The sequence below is a fragment of the Lacerta agilis genome, chromosome 6 (genome assembly GCF_009819535.1).
Source record: "Lacerta agilis isolate rLacAgi1 chromosome 6, rLacAgi1.pri, whole genome shotgun sequence".
NCBI classification, from domain to species: domain Eukaryota; kingdom Metazoa; phylum Chordata; class Lepidosauria; order Squamata; family Lacertidae; genus Lacerta; species Lacerta agilis.
The window spans coordinates 74234918-74255905 of record NC_046317.1 but is presented as its reverse complement, the minus strand read 5'-3'; the positions used below and the strand labels follow the sequence as shown (position 1 = coordinate 74255905).

Here is a 20988-nt window from a genome sequence, read left to right as displayed (position 1 = left end):
AGTACGAGACCCAGAGGTTTGGAGGGATTTGTGAGATAAGAGAAGCGTTGGTCATGCGGATGCCAGGGGCCACTAATTTCCAAAAAAGGGTTTGATCTTTGGATTTCGCCGCACTGATTAATTCCGCCCAGCATTTTCTGCTGTAAGCATTCTTTTGCTGAATTATACGCTTTTTGTATTCTTCTTTTTGGGAGCGGACAATAAGGTAGGCTTTCAATCTATCCGCCTTTTCGGCTGTCAGGGCTGCCTTGTATGCGTTTTGAAGGGCTCTCTTAGCTTCCAGGCAAGAGTGGTCGAACCAAGGTTTGTTGGGTACTGGCGGTTTGTTAAACTTTTTCCCTGTGATGTTGAATAGGCACGGTTTTAATTCTTGAAGTAGGCTATCATACGCAGAGATTGGGTCCTCAGACATGGAATTGGGCCCCGTGCCGTTCAAGATTGTACTAAGTTTTCCAGGGGATAGGATCTCCTTCAATCTGCGGCCGAGGGCCTGGGACCATTTAGCTCTGCAGCCAGGTCGCTCTAAGGCAGTAATTTCAGCGGGATATATTGTCCTCAGGAAGGGAGATTCGATTTTTGGTGCTACCTGCAGGTGTAAGGGAAAATGGTCCCCTTCAATGAATGGAAGTACTTTTAGATGTTCGATTATTGGTAGGAGTTCTTTATCTGCCAGCATGTAGTCGATTGTGCTTGTTTTTGCCCCTGACATGTAAGTGAATTCCCCAGGAATATCGCCGCTGGTACACCCATTTAGAATAGGGAGACTCAGCTGTCGTGAGAATTTGAGGAGACAAGCACCTGCGAAATTAGAGTATTGATCCTTTGATTGCCTTGGAAGTAGGTAGGTTTCTGGGTCGGAGGCAGCTAGGTAACCGATTGTATACCTGTATTTGATTTCTAAACTGGGATCATCCGGCCCTAATCTTGCATTATTTTTCTGCTGCTATGGTTTACTGAGGGGGGTATTATTATTATTATTATTATTGTACATGTGTGTCATTTGCATTTATTATTATTATCCTGTTTTGATGTAAACTCCTTTGGGAGCCTGAGTACAGGTCACTATACACTTTAAAATAAATATATATAGAATGTACATACACCTATACACATGAGCCCCGGTCCTTAGAAAATAATAATAATAATAATAATAATAATAATAATAATAATAATAATTTGTTATTTATACCCCGCCCATCTGGCTGGGTTTCCCCAGCCACTCTGGGCAGCTTCCAACAGATTAATAAAATACAATAGTCTATTGAGCATTGAAAGCTTCTCTAAACAGGGCTGCCTTCAGATGTCTTCTAAAAGTCATTTACACACATTTACTACACACCCAGATCTATCTATTTACACTGTACATGTACGGTGCCATGAATTAATTCACAGCCCTCTATGCTTTTACATATAATCAAATGTACACCTGGGTATGTACGCACGGCACAGCAACAATGATGGCGTGCAGGGCCTCAAGCGTGTGCACGCACAGACACAAAGCCTTTGTTCTCTGTGTTTGCTTGGCGAGGGCAATAAAATGCCCCGTGTCTCTGCAGCTGTGAAACTGACCTAGTTCACAGCTCCGAAAGGAGAGTTCTTTGCCTTGTCAGGGCTACTTCCCTTTAGCCTCTTGTCTTGGAGGAATAAGAAGGAAAGCAGTCGCCCGCCCGGCAATGGGGTCACCCAAGGCCTGAAACCAGGTGTCAATGGGAGTCCCAAAAGTATGCCATAAAGTCATGTTTGAGTTTCAAGCTTGGAAGCAGTTACTATAGCTACTGTGGCAGACAGCACCTTGCAGGTTGGTTTCCATATGAGCTTGGTTACTATTTAACATCTCCACCCACATTAGGCCTGATTAAGCGAATCAATAAGATAACAGAGGAGGCAGGTTTGCTCACCCTTCCTCCCGCCTCCTTCACCCAGCTTTTCTTGTAATTTTACACTTTCTCCGTTTTCTCCAGAATTATACTGATGAGAAATGGTCAATGTAATCGCACAGCTAAGTGCTAAGATGGAGGCGCCATATGGTGAGTACACAGGTTACCATCTTCTTTTCTTGTTGCTGATGAGAGAGAGCCTTAAGAGAAGCTGAGAGATTATGGGCAGCGTTGTGTATGATGAGGGCATGCCAGCCACACTCTAGTATTGTCGATCTGGGGAGTCTTATCCCCCCCCCCCCGGGGCCCTAAATGCTTTAACCACGCGGTGTGTTTCATTGTAACGTGCTTCCTCTCAGGTTATTGTGTCGTCCTCAGTCAGAAGTTAGCCTTCCTAAAAAAAGGGGGGGGGGAGAATACAACCTCTCTCTCTCTTTTCGATTATGTGTGTGAGCAAAAGTTTTCAGGCTGAAATGTCCTGATTCAAACGGCTGGCCTGGGAGAGCCTTTAACGTGCAAACCGGAAAAGGAGGCTCTTCCCTCCTTCTTTGTGCAGTCTGATGCGTGAGAGAGAAATGAGGTTTGCAAGGGAAGAGTTGAAATTGATACTAAACAGAAGGACTTGACCCAGATCCATCTCTCACAAAGCTTTGCAAAGTGGCTGAACATAGTAACGCCAATACAGTAGATATTTTAGCTGACGCAAGTTTAGTCCATTAATGGGAGGCAGCTGGGTTTTTGTAGGGATCTAGTGAGATAGCTCTAAGACTCCTTTGTAAGTTCTGTCCGTATAAAGGTAGAAACCTTTCAGTAGATATCTTCAGTTAGGGATTCTTTCTGGAGTGACACGAAGTGTTCTCAGGGCCTCAGGCCAAACTCCCCACCCCCACCCCCATTGCATTTTGCAGAACCGAGTTGGTGGTCCCCATATTTGTATGCATGGAAAATATGTTTAGTGGTGATAAAATACAAACACCCACCTATGCCTCAGCCATATATCGATGAGCTAGAAAGGCATCTACCAACACCGGGGAGCTGATGGGTTTGTTTCAAATACAACACATGCATAATATTCTCTCAGCATATTTTCCTATGTCTGCAGACACCATCCTGTGTTTGCAGCTCATACCAGACCGTGATCTAGGTGAAGGTCCCTTTTATCAGATGGATTGAAACTGGTCTTAAAAACACGGTTTGGGGTGTGAGGAATTCAAATCTGATATTATTTTTGTAACTGGACAGCATTTAGCTTGGTAAGTCTAGGTTTGATGAAGAAGCGCATAAGCTAGTACTTTTGGAAAACAACGAATTTTAGTTTTACCTTCTGAAAATGTCAGGTACTGTTAAAGAAATAAAGAAATGAAATCTAAAACAACTGCAAATACTTCACAATCATTTTTAATGATTTCTATGCAATTTTAGTCAAATTTTAATATAACTAAACTATATTAATTTAACCAAAATATATTTTGAATTCCCAAGTCATGCTACAACTTTTTAGCACCCCTCATTTGGGGAATTTAAAAGTTGAAAAATTCAACACACCCAAATGAGCAGTTGGTTCATTGGGTCCTGAAACTTGAGGGCCTGAGAAACTAAGCCAGGTTACCCCTAACATAGAATATCTCTTAAGGGAAAGTGCAGCAAAAAAACTAGGTATTTTAAAATCAACTCTTGTATGTTTCCCCCACAGATGCACTTTTCTTTATTTCCAGGCCTGAGTATAGAAACGCTTCAACCACAGAGCACCCAGAGTAGTGACCTTAACATAAGATCAATGAAAACAAAATAGTTGCTGCTTACAAGTTTTACAATAGGCATTGCCTGATCCATATTAATTTGACCGTGCTTTCCTGCAGCAGCTGTGTTGTTTTTTTGTTAACCAGCCCTCGCTTTCACTCATGCTGCCATAGGTTAAGTTGGTGATCATACGCATGCTTATTGCATGCTTAAGAGCACAGATTCAGTTTTGATACCAGATTGCAACCACTTGGAAAAGCTATGGCTGCAACCCAGCATCCAAATCTGACTTCCACCAAATTCAGGGGGTGGTATCAGCAATGACATGTACACAACCAACTCAGTCTGGCGCAGTGCAGGTGGAAGTTAGCATAGGCAGATTAAAAAGCCACACCTCCCATGGGTTCAAAAGGTCACCTCTGCCGTAGATTGTCTGCTGTAGATCTCAACAGTCTTGTTACAGAGGTGTAGGGACTCAAAGACGTTAAAGGTTCTGGCAAACCTGCAGGCAAAGTTGTTCCCAGCGTTTTGTGAATGCATATCCTATACAGACTCACTCGCTGGATCATCAGAGACTTCCTGATATTTAGTGTTATAAATCCTACGTCTGGCCTTTGTTCTGTAAATGCATAAGCATTTTATCTTCCGTTATATGAGGGAGCAGTTACTTAGCTATGACGAAAACTTGCATTGATCAGTCGGCATGAATTTGAATTATGATTTTTTTTATTCACAATCCTGCTTTATTCAGCCTGTTAAGATAACAGGTTGTGCATGTCTATAGGGAGTAGGTCCTATTTTAAACCACTCGGCTGATCACCAGATGAATTTCATTTAGGTGAGCTGAGTGGTGGTTGTTTGTTTGGAAGAGGGATGGGACATTCTGTCCATCCTCTGCTACTCCACTGCTCTTTTATGCTGGTTGGGAGAGAAATTAGGTTTGGTTCACATTTGTGTGGAAATCTACCTAATTCGCACATCCCCAAACAATATGTGAACAGGAATGCATCTTTCCTTCAAAATTCACAGCTTTCTGAATTTTTCAATGCAGTTCTCTAACCGTATGTTTACAAAAATGCACGCATTAAAGGAAACTGTGCATGAAAGCACATATAACAAAAGTGAAAAATAACATTAAAAATGTACTAAATTAGGGGGAAGTGCTGGCAAAAATATGTGCATTAGGCACCATTTCATTAAAAAAATGTGTATATTGAAAGAAGCGTGCACTAAAAAGCTGATTAATTTTCAGGATGACTGTTTAAAAATTGCATCATGATATGGAAATGTGAAGAACCGAGGGAATGTGAAGAACTGAATACTGGGAAAATGAAAAATTGAGAAAACCAAAATTGACAGATTTATCCATCCCTAGTGAGGGAAAGAGGAAACCTCTTCTTCCCCACCCTGCTCAGGAACCAAATCTCCATCTAACTTCTACTCACAGTTGACCCATCAGAATTAATAGGCTTAAGTTAAGCTAGAGCAACATTCACTAAATTAGCAAAACCAATAAATGTCCGAGACGCTACCAATAAAACAAAGCGGCAGCCAGCAACTGAATGTCAGCTATATGCTACTGTTGATTCCCTCAAATTAGGATGTTAAGACATAAAGGGGTTAACAGACCAGACTCCAATACAGGAGCGGTTAATTGCATCTAGGTGACCAGGCAGAGAAATTTTACAGGAAGTCTCTGTCAAGTGAACATGTCAGGGCCTGTGGACTTCAACGTTGCATGCATTTTATTTACAGGTGGGTAGCCGTGTTGGTCTGCCATAGTCAAAACAAAATAGAAAATTCTTTCCAGTAGCACCTTATAGACCAACTGAGTTTGTTCTTGGTATGAGCTTTTGTGTGCATGCACACGAAAGCTCATACCAAGAACAAACTCAGTTGGTCTATAAGGTGCTACTGGAAAGAATTTTCTATTTTGCATGCATTTTATATGAGTGGAATGGATCCTCAGTTATAGACACATTCTGACATTGAGCATCAGCCTTGTTTTTAAGTCCATTTCGCAGTGGCTGCTGCAAACACCTGAATGATCTGTGAAATAATTTATGGCCAGGTCACCATGTCCACTTCTGTTTGAATTAAAGGAAGCAGCTGTCCACCAGCTTCCAACATAAAGATGATTTGCTGGGGCTGAAGCACCTTTAATTAAGTGGTATCATCACCTGTTTCCAAACTGGCTCTAAACCTGGATTGCAGGAGAGGAAAGGGGTGGCCCATGGAGCAAAGAGCTGGCTCAATGTCGGGCTGAGTTACTGTAGCTTTAGTGTGGGTGCGTGGAAGGGAAAGGTTTTCCCTTCCATGCGGATTTTCCACTCAGTGCACTGCATTGGGGAGGAAATTGCACCTGCTGTAGTCTTGTATTCTGCACATCTCTTTAAGCCATACCCTCCAAAATTCTTCAGATGAAAATAGGAACATTTCTCATTCTGTATCTGAAGAAGTGTGCATGCACACGAAAGCTCATACCAAGAACAAACTCAGTTGGTCTCTAAGGTGCTACTGGAAAGAATTTTCTATTTTGTTTCGACTATGGCAGACCAACACGGCTACCCACCTGTAACTGCCCCCCAACTGATGCTCCTTGACCCCACCCCCATTTTTTGTCCCCATCCCCTGAGCATTTCCACCACCACTTCACCAATGGGACACACCACATATGCCCTCCACCATCCTGAGAAAATCCCTCAATCCGAATTTTATTTAATTTTACTCTTCGGGAGGTTTACGAAAAGAAAAACACACACCAAAAATAAATTTTAGAAAGGGACAAGGATAGATCTAGATGCACAAAACATTAAAAAAGACTCCTTGTGCTCCACTCTGCTCCCTCTTTCTTCCTGCCCAGGGCGGCCTTGACCTCTGTCTGCCCCTCAGAGCTGGCACGGCACACAGGACTGGGCCATGGCTGTGGCAGCCTCTCCTCCTCCTCACCTGCACTCCAGCAGCTGCTACAAGCTGCCCAAGGGAGGAGGCCGGAAGCGGCAGCAGCAGCCATGGAGAGGCAACGGGATGCTCCCTCACTGCCGCTGCCATTCAGAACAAGCACATCTTCCTCCAGGAGTTCGGCAGTGGCAGCACTGGAAGGGGAAATAGGGACATTCCAGGATAAAATCAGAAGCCAGGATGGCTTTCGTAATTCCGGGGCTGTCCCTGGAAAATCAGGACACTTGGAGGGTATGTTTAAGGTGCATCTTCTGAATCTCTAGGTAGCTACCACCCCAGATGGAAACATGCTGTTTTCAGGAGGCAGCTGTCATTTCTAGCTGCTGGTTTGGGGAAGAATGACTGCTTTGCATGCCACCAGCCAGCCATGTCTTCCCCATCTGTTTTAAGTGATTAAACATAGGGTGCACTCTCCTCCTCAGACTTTTCTTGTTTAAATGTTGGCCACAAGAAAAAGCCTGCCAAGTCTAGCAGAGTCTAAAGATTCAGAGGGAGGAAACAACAAAGAGGAAATGGGAGCAAATGCAGAAGAGCAACCGACTGTTGGCAGAGGGAAGGGCAGTCCTTCTAAATAGCTAGGTTACAAAGTTATCCAAACATAAGGAGAAAGAAAACAGAGGATGGATTCAGGGACTCCATAAGTCCTAAAGCCAAGCGGAATTTGGAAAAGGATTAAGGAACCTCTCTGTTCTGCATGAGCTAATGTCAGGCTGAACTCTTCAGAATGCTATTTAGGAACCAGCTGGAAGACAGACATTGTTCATTGCCCCAGGATGTAAAGCAGCAGCAGCAACAGACCATAAAACCCATGTTAACACCAAAAACCCATATGAAGAAGAGCAATAACTCAGTGGCAGAGCACATGCTTTTCACCGAGAAGGTCCCAAGTTCAGTCCTCAGCAACTCCAGCTAAAAGAATCTCAGATGAACCCAAAGAGTCACTGCAAGTCAGAGGAGATGGCAATACCAAGCTTGAGGGACAAGGAGGGTATGATTTAGACTGCCTGTTGCTGGGGAGAAACAGTGGAAGAGGGCAAGTGGGCTTCTCACAGGCACCTACCGGTAATTGGCCACTATGAGAAAACAGATGTTGGTCTAGATACATCTTTGGTCTGATTCAGCTCTTCTCATATTCTGAAGGCAGAATCATATGTTCATCACTGTTGCCTTTCTCACTCTCTTTCCCCATCCCCAGCTAATTCACACAACTACATTGGTATTCTGGGACCATGGACTGACTGGATCCATGATCAAAGGGGTCAAAGGATTCCTTTGCCATGTATCTATCTAGCTCACAACTCAAACCACATTTCTTGCACGACACGCTTTGCTGCAGAGTAACAAGTGTGAGTTGACTTTCAAATAGATGTGTGGTGAAGCAATCGTGTAATCCAATGACTGCCCTACCCAAGAGAGATGCTGGTTTGTTTGCGGCAAAAGAGTTGCTTGGCTTGTTTGCCAAGAGCAAATCCTAAAGTAAAATGTTCTTGGCCTAGTAACCAGTGTGTTGCTGCTTGGCGATGGATGGCATTGTGGATTTTGCAGGGCTATCACAGGATTTGCAAGCTATTCAAATGCTTTGGGTGGAGGGGAACATAAACAGTGAGGACAAATCCCACCATGTTGTGCTCAGCGTCTCTCACACAGTGTGGTTTTCAGCAGTAATCTGCATGCTTCAGGGAAAGAGCAAGCAACACAAGGAGATGGGGATTAGACATGTCCTTCCCACTTGCCACAACCCAAGCACTGGGTAAACGTTGTTAATCCCGCAGCAATTGTCAATAAAGTCCTTATACAGCGCCTGCTGCAGGTTAATCCACAGGTACATACACAAATGGCACAGGAAGGATAGCTCCTTTATAGCACTCAGTAATTTGGGGGACTTCAAAACAAATGGTGACCCTGTTGGGAAGGGTCCTTTTGAAAACCAATGATACAATTGATCCTTAATTGCAGATGTTTATCAGCGCAACAACAATGCATCTGCCAAGCACAGAGTGCTTGGTGCAGCGATAAAGTGTGCAAGATCAGTATCTTGAAGAAATTATAAGAGCTACAGCAGTTTTAAGGTACTAAGTTTAGTGAAAAAGGCATATATCAAAGAACTTGTATTTACTGTGTAGTTAATTCTCTTTGCAGCCCCCCCCCCCAATTTATTATTTCACTTCTATTTCTGCTCAAATATGTTGTGGTGCACATGGTACAATCCTCTCACAGGACTGTATCACATCAGAATCCACATGGGATGTGGTTTGTTTCAAAATACTTCCCTCATTTCAAAATCTCCATTTGATGCAGTTTTGGTGGGACATAGGATGATGTTGTGGCCATTGCCGTGGATGTCATTCTCTCGGATGAGACAAATTCAAAGAGGATATGCCTATTGAAGTCTTGACCACTACAACTGAGCCTCTCATCTTCAGAAATAGTATCATGGTTTATGCTAATAGCAAACTCATCTCCATATGCGGATCCTTAGGTAGCCCAAATAGCACCATCCAAGCACAAGAGAGAAGTATCAACAGGTTTCAGGGAAAACTTAAAGGATGGGCTAGCCCCCAAAAGGTCAATGAGGACTAAGCATGCTCAGTGGCCAACAAATGCTTACTGAGTAGTGTTGAAAAACTAGAAGGGAGGGTGGAAAGAACGGAGTATCCTGAAGATGGCATGGCTGGTGGGTTGGCACCATGAACAAAGAATTGAACACCACAACAAACTGTCGCAGGTCCAACTTGTTTCTCAGAGTGTGAGATGCTGGCGACAATAATGGGAGATGGCTATATCCGCCCTGTCCTGCTTGTGAGCTTGTTTGGCACTGAGTGCTTGTTTTCATGTACCTCCAGCCTAATCCAAGATACCAATACTTTTGAGCAACTAATTGGATGCACGGTGATGAACCTGGCATACAAAGGTCCCCTTTATCAACAGTTGAAAGAGCTCATCTGTATAATTGCAAAAAACACTAAGGGCTGTCAAATAGGCTGGAGGAACTGCACATGGAGGAAAGGGTCAATTTCCTTCATGAGCACAAATGGTCCCATGTATGAGAGGAGCCAACAGGTGCATGTGAGCCAAGCCAGTTGCTATGGGGCAACAGCCAGTGCCTTTTATATAAGTGATGAAGGCACGCCAGTTCATTAGTGTGCCGGGTTCTTTGTCTATGTGTCAGGGTCAATCCATGAGTCGGAGTGTGTGTTGCAGCTTGAATTGCTGGAGCAACAGGGTCCCTTCCAACTGACTTACTAGCAGTATATGTGAAAAGTATCTAGGGGTCTTGGTGGACCACAAGCTTAACATGAGTCAACAGTGTGATGCAGCAGCAAAAAAAGCTAATGCTGTTCTAGGCTGCATCAACAGAAGTATAGTGTCCAGATCAAGGGAAGTAATAGTACTGCTCTATTCTGCCTTGGTCAGACCACACTTGGAATACTGTGTCCAATTCTGGGACCACAATTTAAGATGGATGTTGACAAGCTGGAACGTGCGCAGAGGAGGGCAACCAAGATGAACAAGCGTCTGGAAACTAAGCCTTATGAGGTACGCTTGAAGGAGCTGGGTATGTTTAGCCTGGAAAAGAGGAAACTGAGAGAAGATATGATAGCCATCTTCAAATATCTTAAGGGCTGTCACATGGAAGAGGGAACAAGCTTGTTTTCTCCTGCTCTGGAGGGTAGAACTCAAACCAATGGCTTCAAGTTGCAAGAAAGGAGACTGCAACTAAGCATTCGAAAAAACTTTCTGACAGTAAGAGCTGTTCAGCAGTGGAACAGACTCCCACGAGAGATGGTGGACTCTCCTTCCTTGGAGGTTTTTAAACAGAGGTTGGATGGCCATCTGTCGTGGGTGCTTTAGCTGAGATTCCTGCATTGCAGGAGGTTGGACTAGATCAGGGGTCAGCAAGGTTTATCTTGCCTGGGTCGGATTGGTCCCACGGAGATCCCTCTGAGGGCCGGGTTGCGCGCCTGCCTGCGATTTTTGGCACCTGTGCGTGTGCAGATGCAATAGATGTGATTTTCGGTGCTGTGGAAGCAAGTCCCCACGCCGCGCTGCGCTGCTTTAGCGCAGCACGAGAGCAGGCAGTTCGATTTGGGGGAGGCTTGTGGGTCAGTCAAATGACCTCTGTGGGCTGCTTCCGGCCCATGGGCCTTAGGTTGCTGACCCCTGGACTAGATGACCCTTGGTGTCCCTTCCAACTCTAAGATTCTATGAAATGTTTTGTACTTGTATATACCTATATCTGTATCTACAAAGCCTACAAGCTGTTTGCATATATCAACATCCAGAACTGGAATACTGAAGCCCGTTCTTCTGCAGCACTAAACTATTTGGGAACTTAAGCTGTCTCTGTGTGGTGACTGGAACTGGGGGCAACTTCCACTATATGGGTATCTCACCTAAGATTCCCAGCAAAACAGCCATTCTGTTAGGACTTGAATCAGTTTATTGTGAAACTGGAGGAAGGCTAGGGAAGAAGTCACTCTGTGCGGTGCCCCTCTGCCAAGTTCTGCAGGGTAGCTAGTCAGACCAGTAAAAGAAGCCTCTTGTGCAGTATCAGCAGACCATAGCAGGTCATCTTGTAAGGTCTAGCATCAACAAAAAGTGTTCACATCAGGGTTGTTGTCTTGTCTCTGAGTAATGAGGAGCTGCTTTTGCTGACCCTGGTCCTGTTCAGCACCTGTTTTCTCTTTACTCAGTCTCTGCTAGGACTCTACTGTATGTTCACATGTGAAAATGTGGGTTCTCAGGGGTTCCAAAATATGCCTTGACGGCACCTTCTCATCTCCCCCCTTTTTCATTTTTCGCCTCTCTTCACTCTTTTTCTCTTTGTTTACCAATCAGTGCAGTTCTTTTGCTGTAGCGACATCACATAACCAAACAGATTTGATTAAAACAATTCTTTGAGAAGATAGTTAAAAAGACTTTTCAGCATACACACAAAAGCTCATACCTAAAACTACTCACTTGGTCTCTAAGGTGCTACATTATAATTTTTAAACTCTTTTGGAAGGAATCTTTTAAAGACTTCCTTAGATCATATAACTCTTTTGAAGACTTGATTCTTTTAAGGGAGTTTTTAAGAAGAGTCTTTTTAACTACCATCTAAAAGAATCCTTTTAATTTATTTCGACTGCAGCAGACCAACACAGCTATCTACTTGAATCAAACAGATTTGACTTTATGACACCATGAACCCAGTTCAGAGTGAGGGCAATGCCCCCTGCCATCTCTCCAAATGGGCAAATATTTTACCCTGCTCACAGACGTTCAAATCCTGAGAAACTACTAAAAAGTAGTCATGCTATTCACAGGTTGCAAAAATCTGTGAGAAAATGCTCCCCTCTCTAGTCTCTGCCTAATAATAATAATAATAATAATAATAATTTATACCCCGCCCATCTTCCAGCTTCCAACAGAATATTAAAATGCAATAGTCTATTAAACATTAAAAGCTTCCCTAAACAGGGCTGCTTTTAGATGTCTTCTTAAAGTCTGGTAGTTGTTTTTCTCTTTGACATCTGGTGGGAGGGTGTTCCACAGGGCGGGTGCCACTACTGAGAAGGCCCTCTGCCTGGTTCCCTGTAACTTGGCTTCTCACAGCGAGGGAACCACCAGAAGGCCCTCGGCACTGGACCTCAGTGTCCAGGCAGAATTATGGGGGTGGAGATGCTCCTTCAGGTATACTGGACCGAGGCCGTTTAGGGCTTTAAAGGTCAGCACCAACACTTTGAATTGTGCTCGGAAACGTAATAGGAGCCAATGTAGGTCTTTCAAGACCGGTGTTATGTGGTCTCGGCGGCCGCTCCCAGTCACCAGTCTAGCTGCCACATTCTGGATTAGTTGTAGTTTCCGGGTCACCTTCAAAGGTAGACCGCATTGCAGTAGTCCAAGCGAGAGAAGCCTTGCCTTGCTTCTCTCCTTCCCTCTTTTGGCTCACTGCTGCTGCTGACCTTGCTTCTCTCCTTGGATTTTGCCATTCTGATGTTCCATGACCCCGGTCCAATGAAGCCTCTGTTTCTCCCATTGATCAGTCATCATTGACTGAATGCCTAGAATGAGTAACCATTTCATACTGTGAAGAAAAACATACCTTTCACCCACCTTCCGCCTGGAAAACCTGAGGTTGGGGATTGGGTGTGTCACACAGTAGGTAACCTCCTAGGAATTGGGAGGATGGAGAGGCAGAGGCAGAGCACAAGGCAGCCAAACATTTGGCTTCCTGGAGTGGCGTGGATACACACCACTTAGCTCAGCCAATGTCAACAAGAGACCTGAGGGAATAAGGCAAAACCAAACAGATTGACACTCCTCAGAACAAGAGTCATAAAACCTGCGCAAACCTGAACAAGTGGCACAACAGCCTTTTTATACTGTCCAAATCAATAACTAGACCTCGCTAAGAGTGTTTGCCGACACATAAATGACACCCGCCACAGATTGGTTCACCGGGTTTATGGCTCAAAGCCCCAAGCTCCTAATGGAGACAGTCGGCTGGGGCCTACCAGCCTCCTTCGTCCCAAGACTGACTCCACGTGCATTTGCTAATCAGTCACTAACTTCTACTTACAGTCTTTGGAAAATTATACCTTCACAACAAGAGATTTGTAAGCACGTGTCATGTCTGAGTGCCTTGCATGTCTCGTTGGGTGTCGCTACAATCTCTTCCCCGCAGCAAATATACCCCATGGCATTGGCTGTCATTTGGAGTAGACTTTGAAAATGCATGGCCAGTTAAAGAGGAGGAATGATGTCACATAGAATCGTAGAATTATAGAGTTGGAAGGGAGCACGGGGGTCATCTAGTCCAGCCCCCTGCAATGCAGGAATCTTTTGCCCAACATGGAGCTTGAACCTATGACCCTGAGGTGAATAGTCTCATGGCCCGTAAATCCCCTTTCTTCCTTGGTTCATTTTCAAAACTGCTTTCCTGAATTGGGATGCAGAGGATGTAAGAGAAAATGGCAGTTCGGACCTATTCGGTGATGTGTGAAGAGTGAAAAACAAAATTCTTTACCAAGAAAAGCCCATCTCTGTGATCTAAATGAGGTGTTCAGCTTATTTGCGGGTTGTTGTTGTTGTTGTTGTTTTGGTGTGTGTTTGCATAATTTATTATACTTCTGCTTGCTGGAGGAAGAAATCTATGCAGAGCAGTAAACCTCCAATACTCATTGGGGCTCCAGACTAATGGACGGGTTGTATCACTGATGTTTTGTAATGTGTTGAACACTGCCCTGAGATCTTTAGATAAAGGGCAGAATGATGATGATGATGGTGATGATGATGATGATGATGATGATGGAAGTTTCACCAGGTTAAGTTCAGGTCAAACCTGTACTTCTCCTTTCTTGGTGAACAGGGGGCAGTGTATCCCATTCTGCCAACATGGGAACTTGCAGCGCTTCCGCAGCCAATTCTTGCCTGGGTTGTGCCATGGTACCCGCAGAGCAGCACCAGTGATGGAGCATTCCAGCGCTATCTTCCACTTCTTTGCTGGCAGCAAAGTTGGCAGTGCAGGTGGGGCCCCCTCAGGAGCACTCCCCTTTAAGCTTCCACCTCATGAGGCAGCTACCTCACCCTGCCTCATAGGTGGGGCTGGCCTTGCTGGTGACGGCATTGATTCTCTTGAATTTCTGAGAGTCATAACAGCAGACAGTACACCGAGAGAGAGAGAGAGAGATCACAGCTGTAAAGAAATATACAGGAAAAAGCAGTCACCTGTGTAAGAAAAGACATTATTCCCAGTGTGTCTTGAGAGCAGTTTGTATCTGCTCACATTTTCAATACTGGTGATCATTTAGATTAAAGCAAGCAGATCTGCTCTAACCTATTTCAAAATCCATGTGTCACTATCAAGCAGAGTTGGCAGTATTTGGCCCGGTTTAGGTGTAACGTGAATCCAAACCATAGCTTAATGTGAATGAGCAAACATGTGGGTTCCCAGAGAGGAAATGATGGTTGTTTTGCTCCTCTCTGGTGCCTCTGCTGCTATGCTGCCCTGAGTGAAGCCATGGTTTGGCATCTGAACCCGGGTTTGTGGTTTAACTCTCGCCAGACAAACCACAAGCCATAAGCAAGGTGCGTCCTATCGCTTATAGTTTGTGGTTTGTCTGAGAGAGCCAAGTTCAGACAACATGCTAAGCCAAAGCATAGCTGAGTTCAGTGTGGAAGCAGAATGACCAGAGGAGGAGTAAAGCAGTTGCAATCTCCTCTGTGGGAGCCTAAACATTCGCTGGGCCATGCTTTGGCTTAGTGTTACGTGTGAAAAGGGGCGCTGGCAGCTTCCTACGTTCACAGGGAAAAAAAACCTGAACATAATTATCAGCAGTACTGAATATGTTGCACCAGTCTGTATCCAAAGAATGGGCTGGCCAGTTAAAAATTATATGTAAAATTCAGCACCACTCAATGACTTTTTAGATTCCTTACTGTCTGGGTGCTCTTTGCTATCCTCCCCATGGCCCACAAATAATCTTTCCAGACAACACAGGCATTCCCTTTCCTTCCTCAAAATGGACTATGAATATTCCAATAGATTGTTTCCTGAGCACTTTAAATACTTGTGAACATTCCATGACATCACAGCAGCTCAAGACAACGAGTACGATTGCAAATGTGATACAACAGAGATTCATGACTGCTTTATAACGCTAATAAGTAGGACTTGAGGGCAGCTTGTTTATGCTTTTTGTACTTGGGCATCTGGTGGAAAAAAAACCACACACTTATAACACGCATGCTATTAAGGATTTGCTTTTTTAAAAACCTGCTATGTTCTCCATAAAAATGTGAGCAACAAGCAGGAACGACTCAGGGCTATACTGAGTCTCCCATGCTTGCAGACCATCTTCACATCTGACATGCTTTGTGCATATTTTGTACATCCCTGAGTATAAACGGCATCATAAGAGGCAACTGTGGGACAGCTTTATACCTGCAGTTTGAAGTCAGCTTTCATGGAAAAGAGAAAATTACATGGATTCAATGACTTGTCACTAGGGGGCGATGAGAAGTCAACAAAAGGAAGCCGAGAAAGAAAGCCTAGCTGCTGCTTTTTAACATTTAACTTAAAACACATTCCTGGCAATAGGCACGTTAAATGAATATTTGTGTACATTTGGCAAGGACCATGCCTGCTGATATCCATGGATTTCTGCACTCCTTATTTGTTAAAATGCCTTTCCCATCTTTCTGCAACAGTAAAACAAAAAATCACAATACAGTACAATAAAGCACACACATTTGTAACTGCAAAATAGTAACTCTAATATTAATCATGTAATTGTATTTGCATAGTTACATAGCTCATACTGGAATCAGAAGAGTTTTCTGTCTTCAATGTGGCTTTATGGAATGTGCATATATCTACCTGGGAGCAGCCCCACTGAATTCAGTGAGACTTACTGTTGAATAGAGATTTAAAGAATTGTGGTATTGGGCTGCTCTCATTGACCCATATACCTGTTGGGAGCATGCCCCACTGAACTCAAACTGGATTGACTTTTGACTAGGTGTGCATAAGTTTGCACTGTTGCTGTCTTCAGTCGAATAATTCCTTTTTCACACCTTCTGGACTATCAATTCATCGATTCATCCCACAGAAGCCACATTTTATTCATTTCCAAATCATTATACTCCAGCAGGGTTCACTTCCCCTTTCTGTAGACTGCATCTTGCTTGTGCAAAAAGAGGGTTCTTTTTGTCTTCATAGAATCATCAAATTGTAGAGTTGGAAGGGACCCCATAGATCATCTAGTCCAACCCCCTGCAATGCAGGAATAGCAACTAAAACATCTATGACTGATGGCCATCCAGCCTTTGCTTAAGAACCTCCATGACACCCCACCTGCATGTACACCTGCAAAGAAGTGTTTGGTTTGGGTGGCATATCTTCATCTCCATGCCAGCAGAAAGCTTTCCAGTAAGCGAGAAAGGAACTGCCTTATCTGCTCTCGGTATTGCTGTATATCATCAAAAACTGGAAGTGCTGATGCCCGAGAGACACAAATCAAATTCTTCCCTGTGTCAAAAAGCTTTTGGGATGGGAAACTAGGAACAATAATATACAGTGTGGTTGCAGTGCACCCTGGGAAACCCTAGGGATGTGAATAAAGGGCTGGTTTGAAATCAGCCCAAGCCTTAAAAGACACACCAGTTAAGCCATTTTCACAACAGAGCATCCTTTTGCATCAGTGCAATTCAGTTGCACAGTCTAGCCCCCCCACCTGCAGCTCATTCTGCCAGCATGTGAGAAGCCTTTATATGAGAACAACAGAGTGGCTTTGCACACCTACTGAACATGCAAACAGCAGTGCCAGACCCTCCAAGTGTCCCTGTTTTCCAGGGACAGTCCCAGATTTACAGAAGCCATCCTGGTTTCTGATTTGATCCCAGAATATCCCACTTTTCCTTAGGATGTCCCTGTTGTCAATGGAGAAAGGTTGGAGGGTATGGAGTTATGCAACCCCCGAGCCAAGGAGATAAGTAACTATACAACCTTTAGAAGACATCTGAAGGCAGCCCTGTATAGGGAAGTTTCTAAAATAAAATAAAAAAAAGTTTAATGTTTTAGCGTGTGTGTGTGAAACTGCCCAGAGTGGCTGGGGCAACCCAGTCAGATGGGTGGGGTATAAATAATAAACCTCTTGTTTTTGTTGAATAGGACATCCCTATTTTCATCAGAGAAATGTTGGAGGGTATGTAAATATAACTGGTCACATCCACTCCAGACATTTAAATCACATGCCTCCCCCCCCGCCCCCACAAGAACCCCGGGAACTGAAGTTTACCTCTCACAGAGCTAACCTTTCCAGCACCCTTAACAGACTACATTTCCCAAGATTCTTTGGGAGAAGCCCTAGGCTTTAAACGTTTGGTGTGGATGTTCTCTGAGATAAAGTGCTGCAGACATGCTACTTATTGATTACATTTAAACTCTTTGACTCCAGACGAATCACATGCAGACGCGAGTGCATATTCAGCAGCCACTTTGGAAAAGTGGTCTGTTCAGCACAGGATGGTCATGGGACATGGCCACAGTAGCACAGCTCTTGGGGCTACCTTACGAAACCTGTTCCAGCACTCAGCAGAACTCCTTAAACTCCACAGCATGAACTCCTGCCTCCAATCAAATCTCATTGTGACTGGCATTAAGGGGATTATCTTAGCCCTGCAGCCCACACTCCAGCTGGCTTCTTTTGCTTAGTCAGACAGAACATGGCTCCCTGCTCACAGCCCCTATGCTGCTTGCTGGGCAGAAGTCCCTCTCTGGGTATGAGGCTCCTCTAGCTCTTTTTTTTTTTTTTTTTTTTTGGAGAACCACCAGGTCCATCTGGAACATGAATGGCTATGATTTCCTTCAGGAAACACCAGGTACTGGGTCCTACTAGGACTTTAATTTTGACCATCAGCCTGTTTGGGGAGGAAAAAGTATTACTGGGTGTTTTTCCCCTCCTTCAAGTGTTGCCAGAGTTTAACCAAGCAAATTGCGCAAATGGTTGCTTTAAGTTACATCTAACTTCCGTGCGTATCACTGAAAAGCTCCCAGAATCTGAAATGTGAAAGTAAAATCTTGATTGGTTAGAATGTGCCTTCAGTTTTAAAATTCATTCTCCACCCACATCAGCAACATTCACACATGCACCCAAATATTTAGTGTATGGGAATGCATTGCATTTTAATGCTACATGTGGAAACACCCGGAGGGGTTCCCTCTCAAAGCCCCCTCCCCATAGGAGAAAACAGCACCCAGATTCATTGTCTTTGAAAACATGTTAACAGCTTTAAACTTAATCAAAGAAGAGTCAAGCCTGGTGCTTTTTTTGTGAGGATTAGCACTCTTGAGTTTTCAAACCTGATTAGCAGGAAGTTTTCTTTGCTCCTTTATTGTCCGGTAATTTCTGGGCAAACATTCTCTGAAGCCAACATATCACAATAACCCGTTTGGCCTTCAGATTCTTCCAGATGTTTGAGGTTCCTGGAACTGTCTCACCCATTTTGTCTCAATCTCCCAGAACCCCCTTGGAACTGCTCACTGAAACAAGCATCCTCTCTTTGCCCTAAAGTTATTAAGCTACCAGTGCTTGTATAATGGATGTGACTGAATTCTCAGCTTTTAGAAAGTTTCAGTTGACGGGGAGGAGAACCCAAACCACATGGGAGTAGATCTAAACTTACCTCTTCTGTTTGGGCATATTCCCATAGCAGCAGCGTTTGTGCAAGGCTGCCGAGAGGCTTCATGAGTGAGTCCTCAGGGCAAACGTGTTATCCACCCATGCACTCCAAATTTTGCAAATTTTGAACCAGAGACATCATTTAAATAATGCAAAACGCTGTGTTTTCCATGGCCTGATTCCATGACATACTGTATCTCTTGCTGATGCCTTCCTGCTCTTTAGTGCTTTTGGTATAGCATCCAATCCAAAATGCAGGGCACACCCCTAGAAATTCAGGTAATCCTTTGCTCTTAAGACTCAGGATCCAAATTCTGTGGCCTACATCAGCTGCGCATCCCATACCGATCCGGTAATAATTACCTTTTGTACCTACAGAGTGTGAGGATTTCATTCTAGCACATCATCCTCAGAATGAATCATGTGCTAGCATGCCATAAGGGAAGACAAACACTTTTAGAATATTCGTATGGTATAGTCGCTTCAGCCTACATATTTAAATAATCTCTTATGTTTCATTCCTGCAGTTTGAAAACAGAGACCCCAGGGGAAATAAGTCTAGCTGAACCTAAACCTCTGCCTGTTGTGCTACTGTTCCAAGCAGGGCCGGCACGTCCATTTAGGCGAACTAGGCAATTGCCTAGGGCGCGAAAATTGAGGGGGCGCTGGCCAGGCTTGGGCGAGACGAGCTAGCAGCATAGCTGTCAAGTTTTACCTTTTCTCATGAGGAAGCCTATTCGGCATAATGGAATTCCCCTTAAAATAAGGGAGAACTTGACAGCTATGGCTAGCAGCAGCTTCTCCGCTGTAGCGGAGAGGTGCTGCTTGCCCCCTACACCACCCCCCGGCTCCCGCTAAAGCAGGCTTTGGTGGGGGGGCGGGACGGGTGAGCAGCAGCTTCTCTGCTACAGCAGAGAAACTGTTGCTTGCCTCTCCACCACCCCCCACCTCCCGCTAAAGCATGCTTTGGTGGGGGGGGGGCGAGGGGCACCAGAAGGTGGTTCGCCTAGGGCGCAAGAAGCCCTAGCACCGATCCTGGTTCCAAGTACAATAATAGAATTGCAGAGTTGGTAGGGACCCTGAGGCTCATTTAGTCCAACCCCCTGCAATGCAGGAATATGCAGCTGTCCTATACGGGGACTGAACCTACAACCTTGGCATTATCAGCACCATGCTCTAATTGAATTTGAGATGCTCTATTACTGAGTAACAGCAATTCCCTGAGGGTAGAGGGAGCCACTACGATGGCATGACTGCTTCCCACACTGTTTAGAAGCCCCGGGCCACCATGAGGGAGTCGGTTTCCTATGGGAATGGTGCCCCAATTTTGGGGAGTTGCGCTTCCCACGTGGTCTAGAGGTTTTGATGGCAACTTAGTTGTACAGGAAGGAACTGTGCTGATGTTGTAGCTTCCACACTGCTGAGTAATGTCAGGGAAGGTTGTGTAAGAGACGCCAGTAATAGCCACTATTCTCATGCAAGAAGAAGGAAAAACACTGGAGATCTCTGGACGTTTCACACTAGCCTTCCTCCCCCTCCCCCGCCAGATCACGTTAAACGCATGCTAGGTTTATGCCCCGCCAACGTTCCTCCTCCCTCAATTAACTTACCCAATATCATCCGCCCTCAGCATGTTTTCAATAAACCAACTTTGGGGACACCAGTTCTGGGAGTTAATCATTGCTGTGTTTATCAGTTGATGATTGATTTATAAAGGTTCATGGCTTCAGCTTGCCACCATATTCCAATTTGTTGAAATGCTTGGTTGACTTAAATTATGCACTTTATGGTTGTAATATAATTTAATTATTTTATGGCAGAACGGGGCATTAGCTAAGGATGGTTTCTGGGAGAATCAAGTGGCGAATGATCAAAATAATATGCTACTAACATGCTCTTTCATTCAAGATGGCTGGGCAGCTTTCGGTTACATGGGCTTTTTTTTTTTTTTTTGCAAGTTGTTTGGGTAGCTCATTCACACCTGCATGATTAAACAGAAGAGTTAGAAGATTTTAATCTACCATCCCGGCCTCCATGCAACCCTGGAAAGAAAATTGGAAAAATAAGGAGATTAAACAACTTCACAGCATATGCCAGTGCTTCAGGGGAAGGGGCCGTCTTCAGCGAAATAAACATATAATTATTTCCTATTCTTCCTCATTGGTGGTCAATGATGGTTGAAGTCCTGCAGCCTTACTTCGGCCCAGGGCTAACAATTTCATAGAGTTCCAAAATGATTTGTA

General features: G+C 44.3%; 1 protein-coding gene across 1 annotated transcript in view; it reads left to right on the top strand.

The window, feature by feature from the left end:
- Positions 1 to 1921: 1921 nt before the first annotated feature.
- Positions 1922 to 20988, top strand: part of HNF4A (hepatocyte nuclear factor 4 alpha) — a 60930-nt gene continuing 41863 nt past the window's right edge. The window contains exon 1 of the mRNA XM_033153454.1: positions 1922 to 2027. Within this exon, the coding sequence (XP_033009345.1) occupies positions 1979 to 2027 (49 nt within the window). The 5' untranslated portion in view covers positions 1922 to 1978. The remainder of the gene's footprint in view (positions 2028 to 20988) is intronic.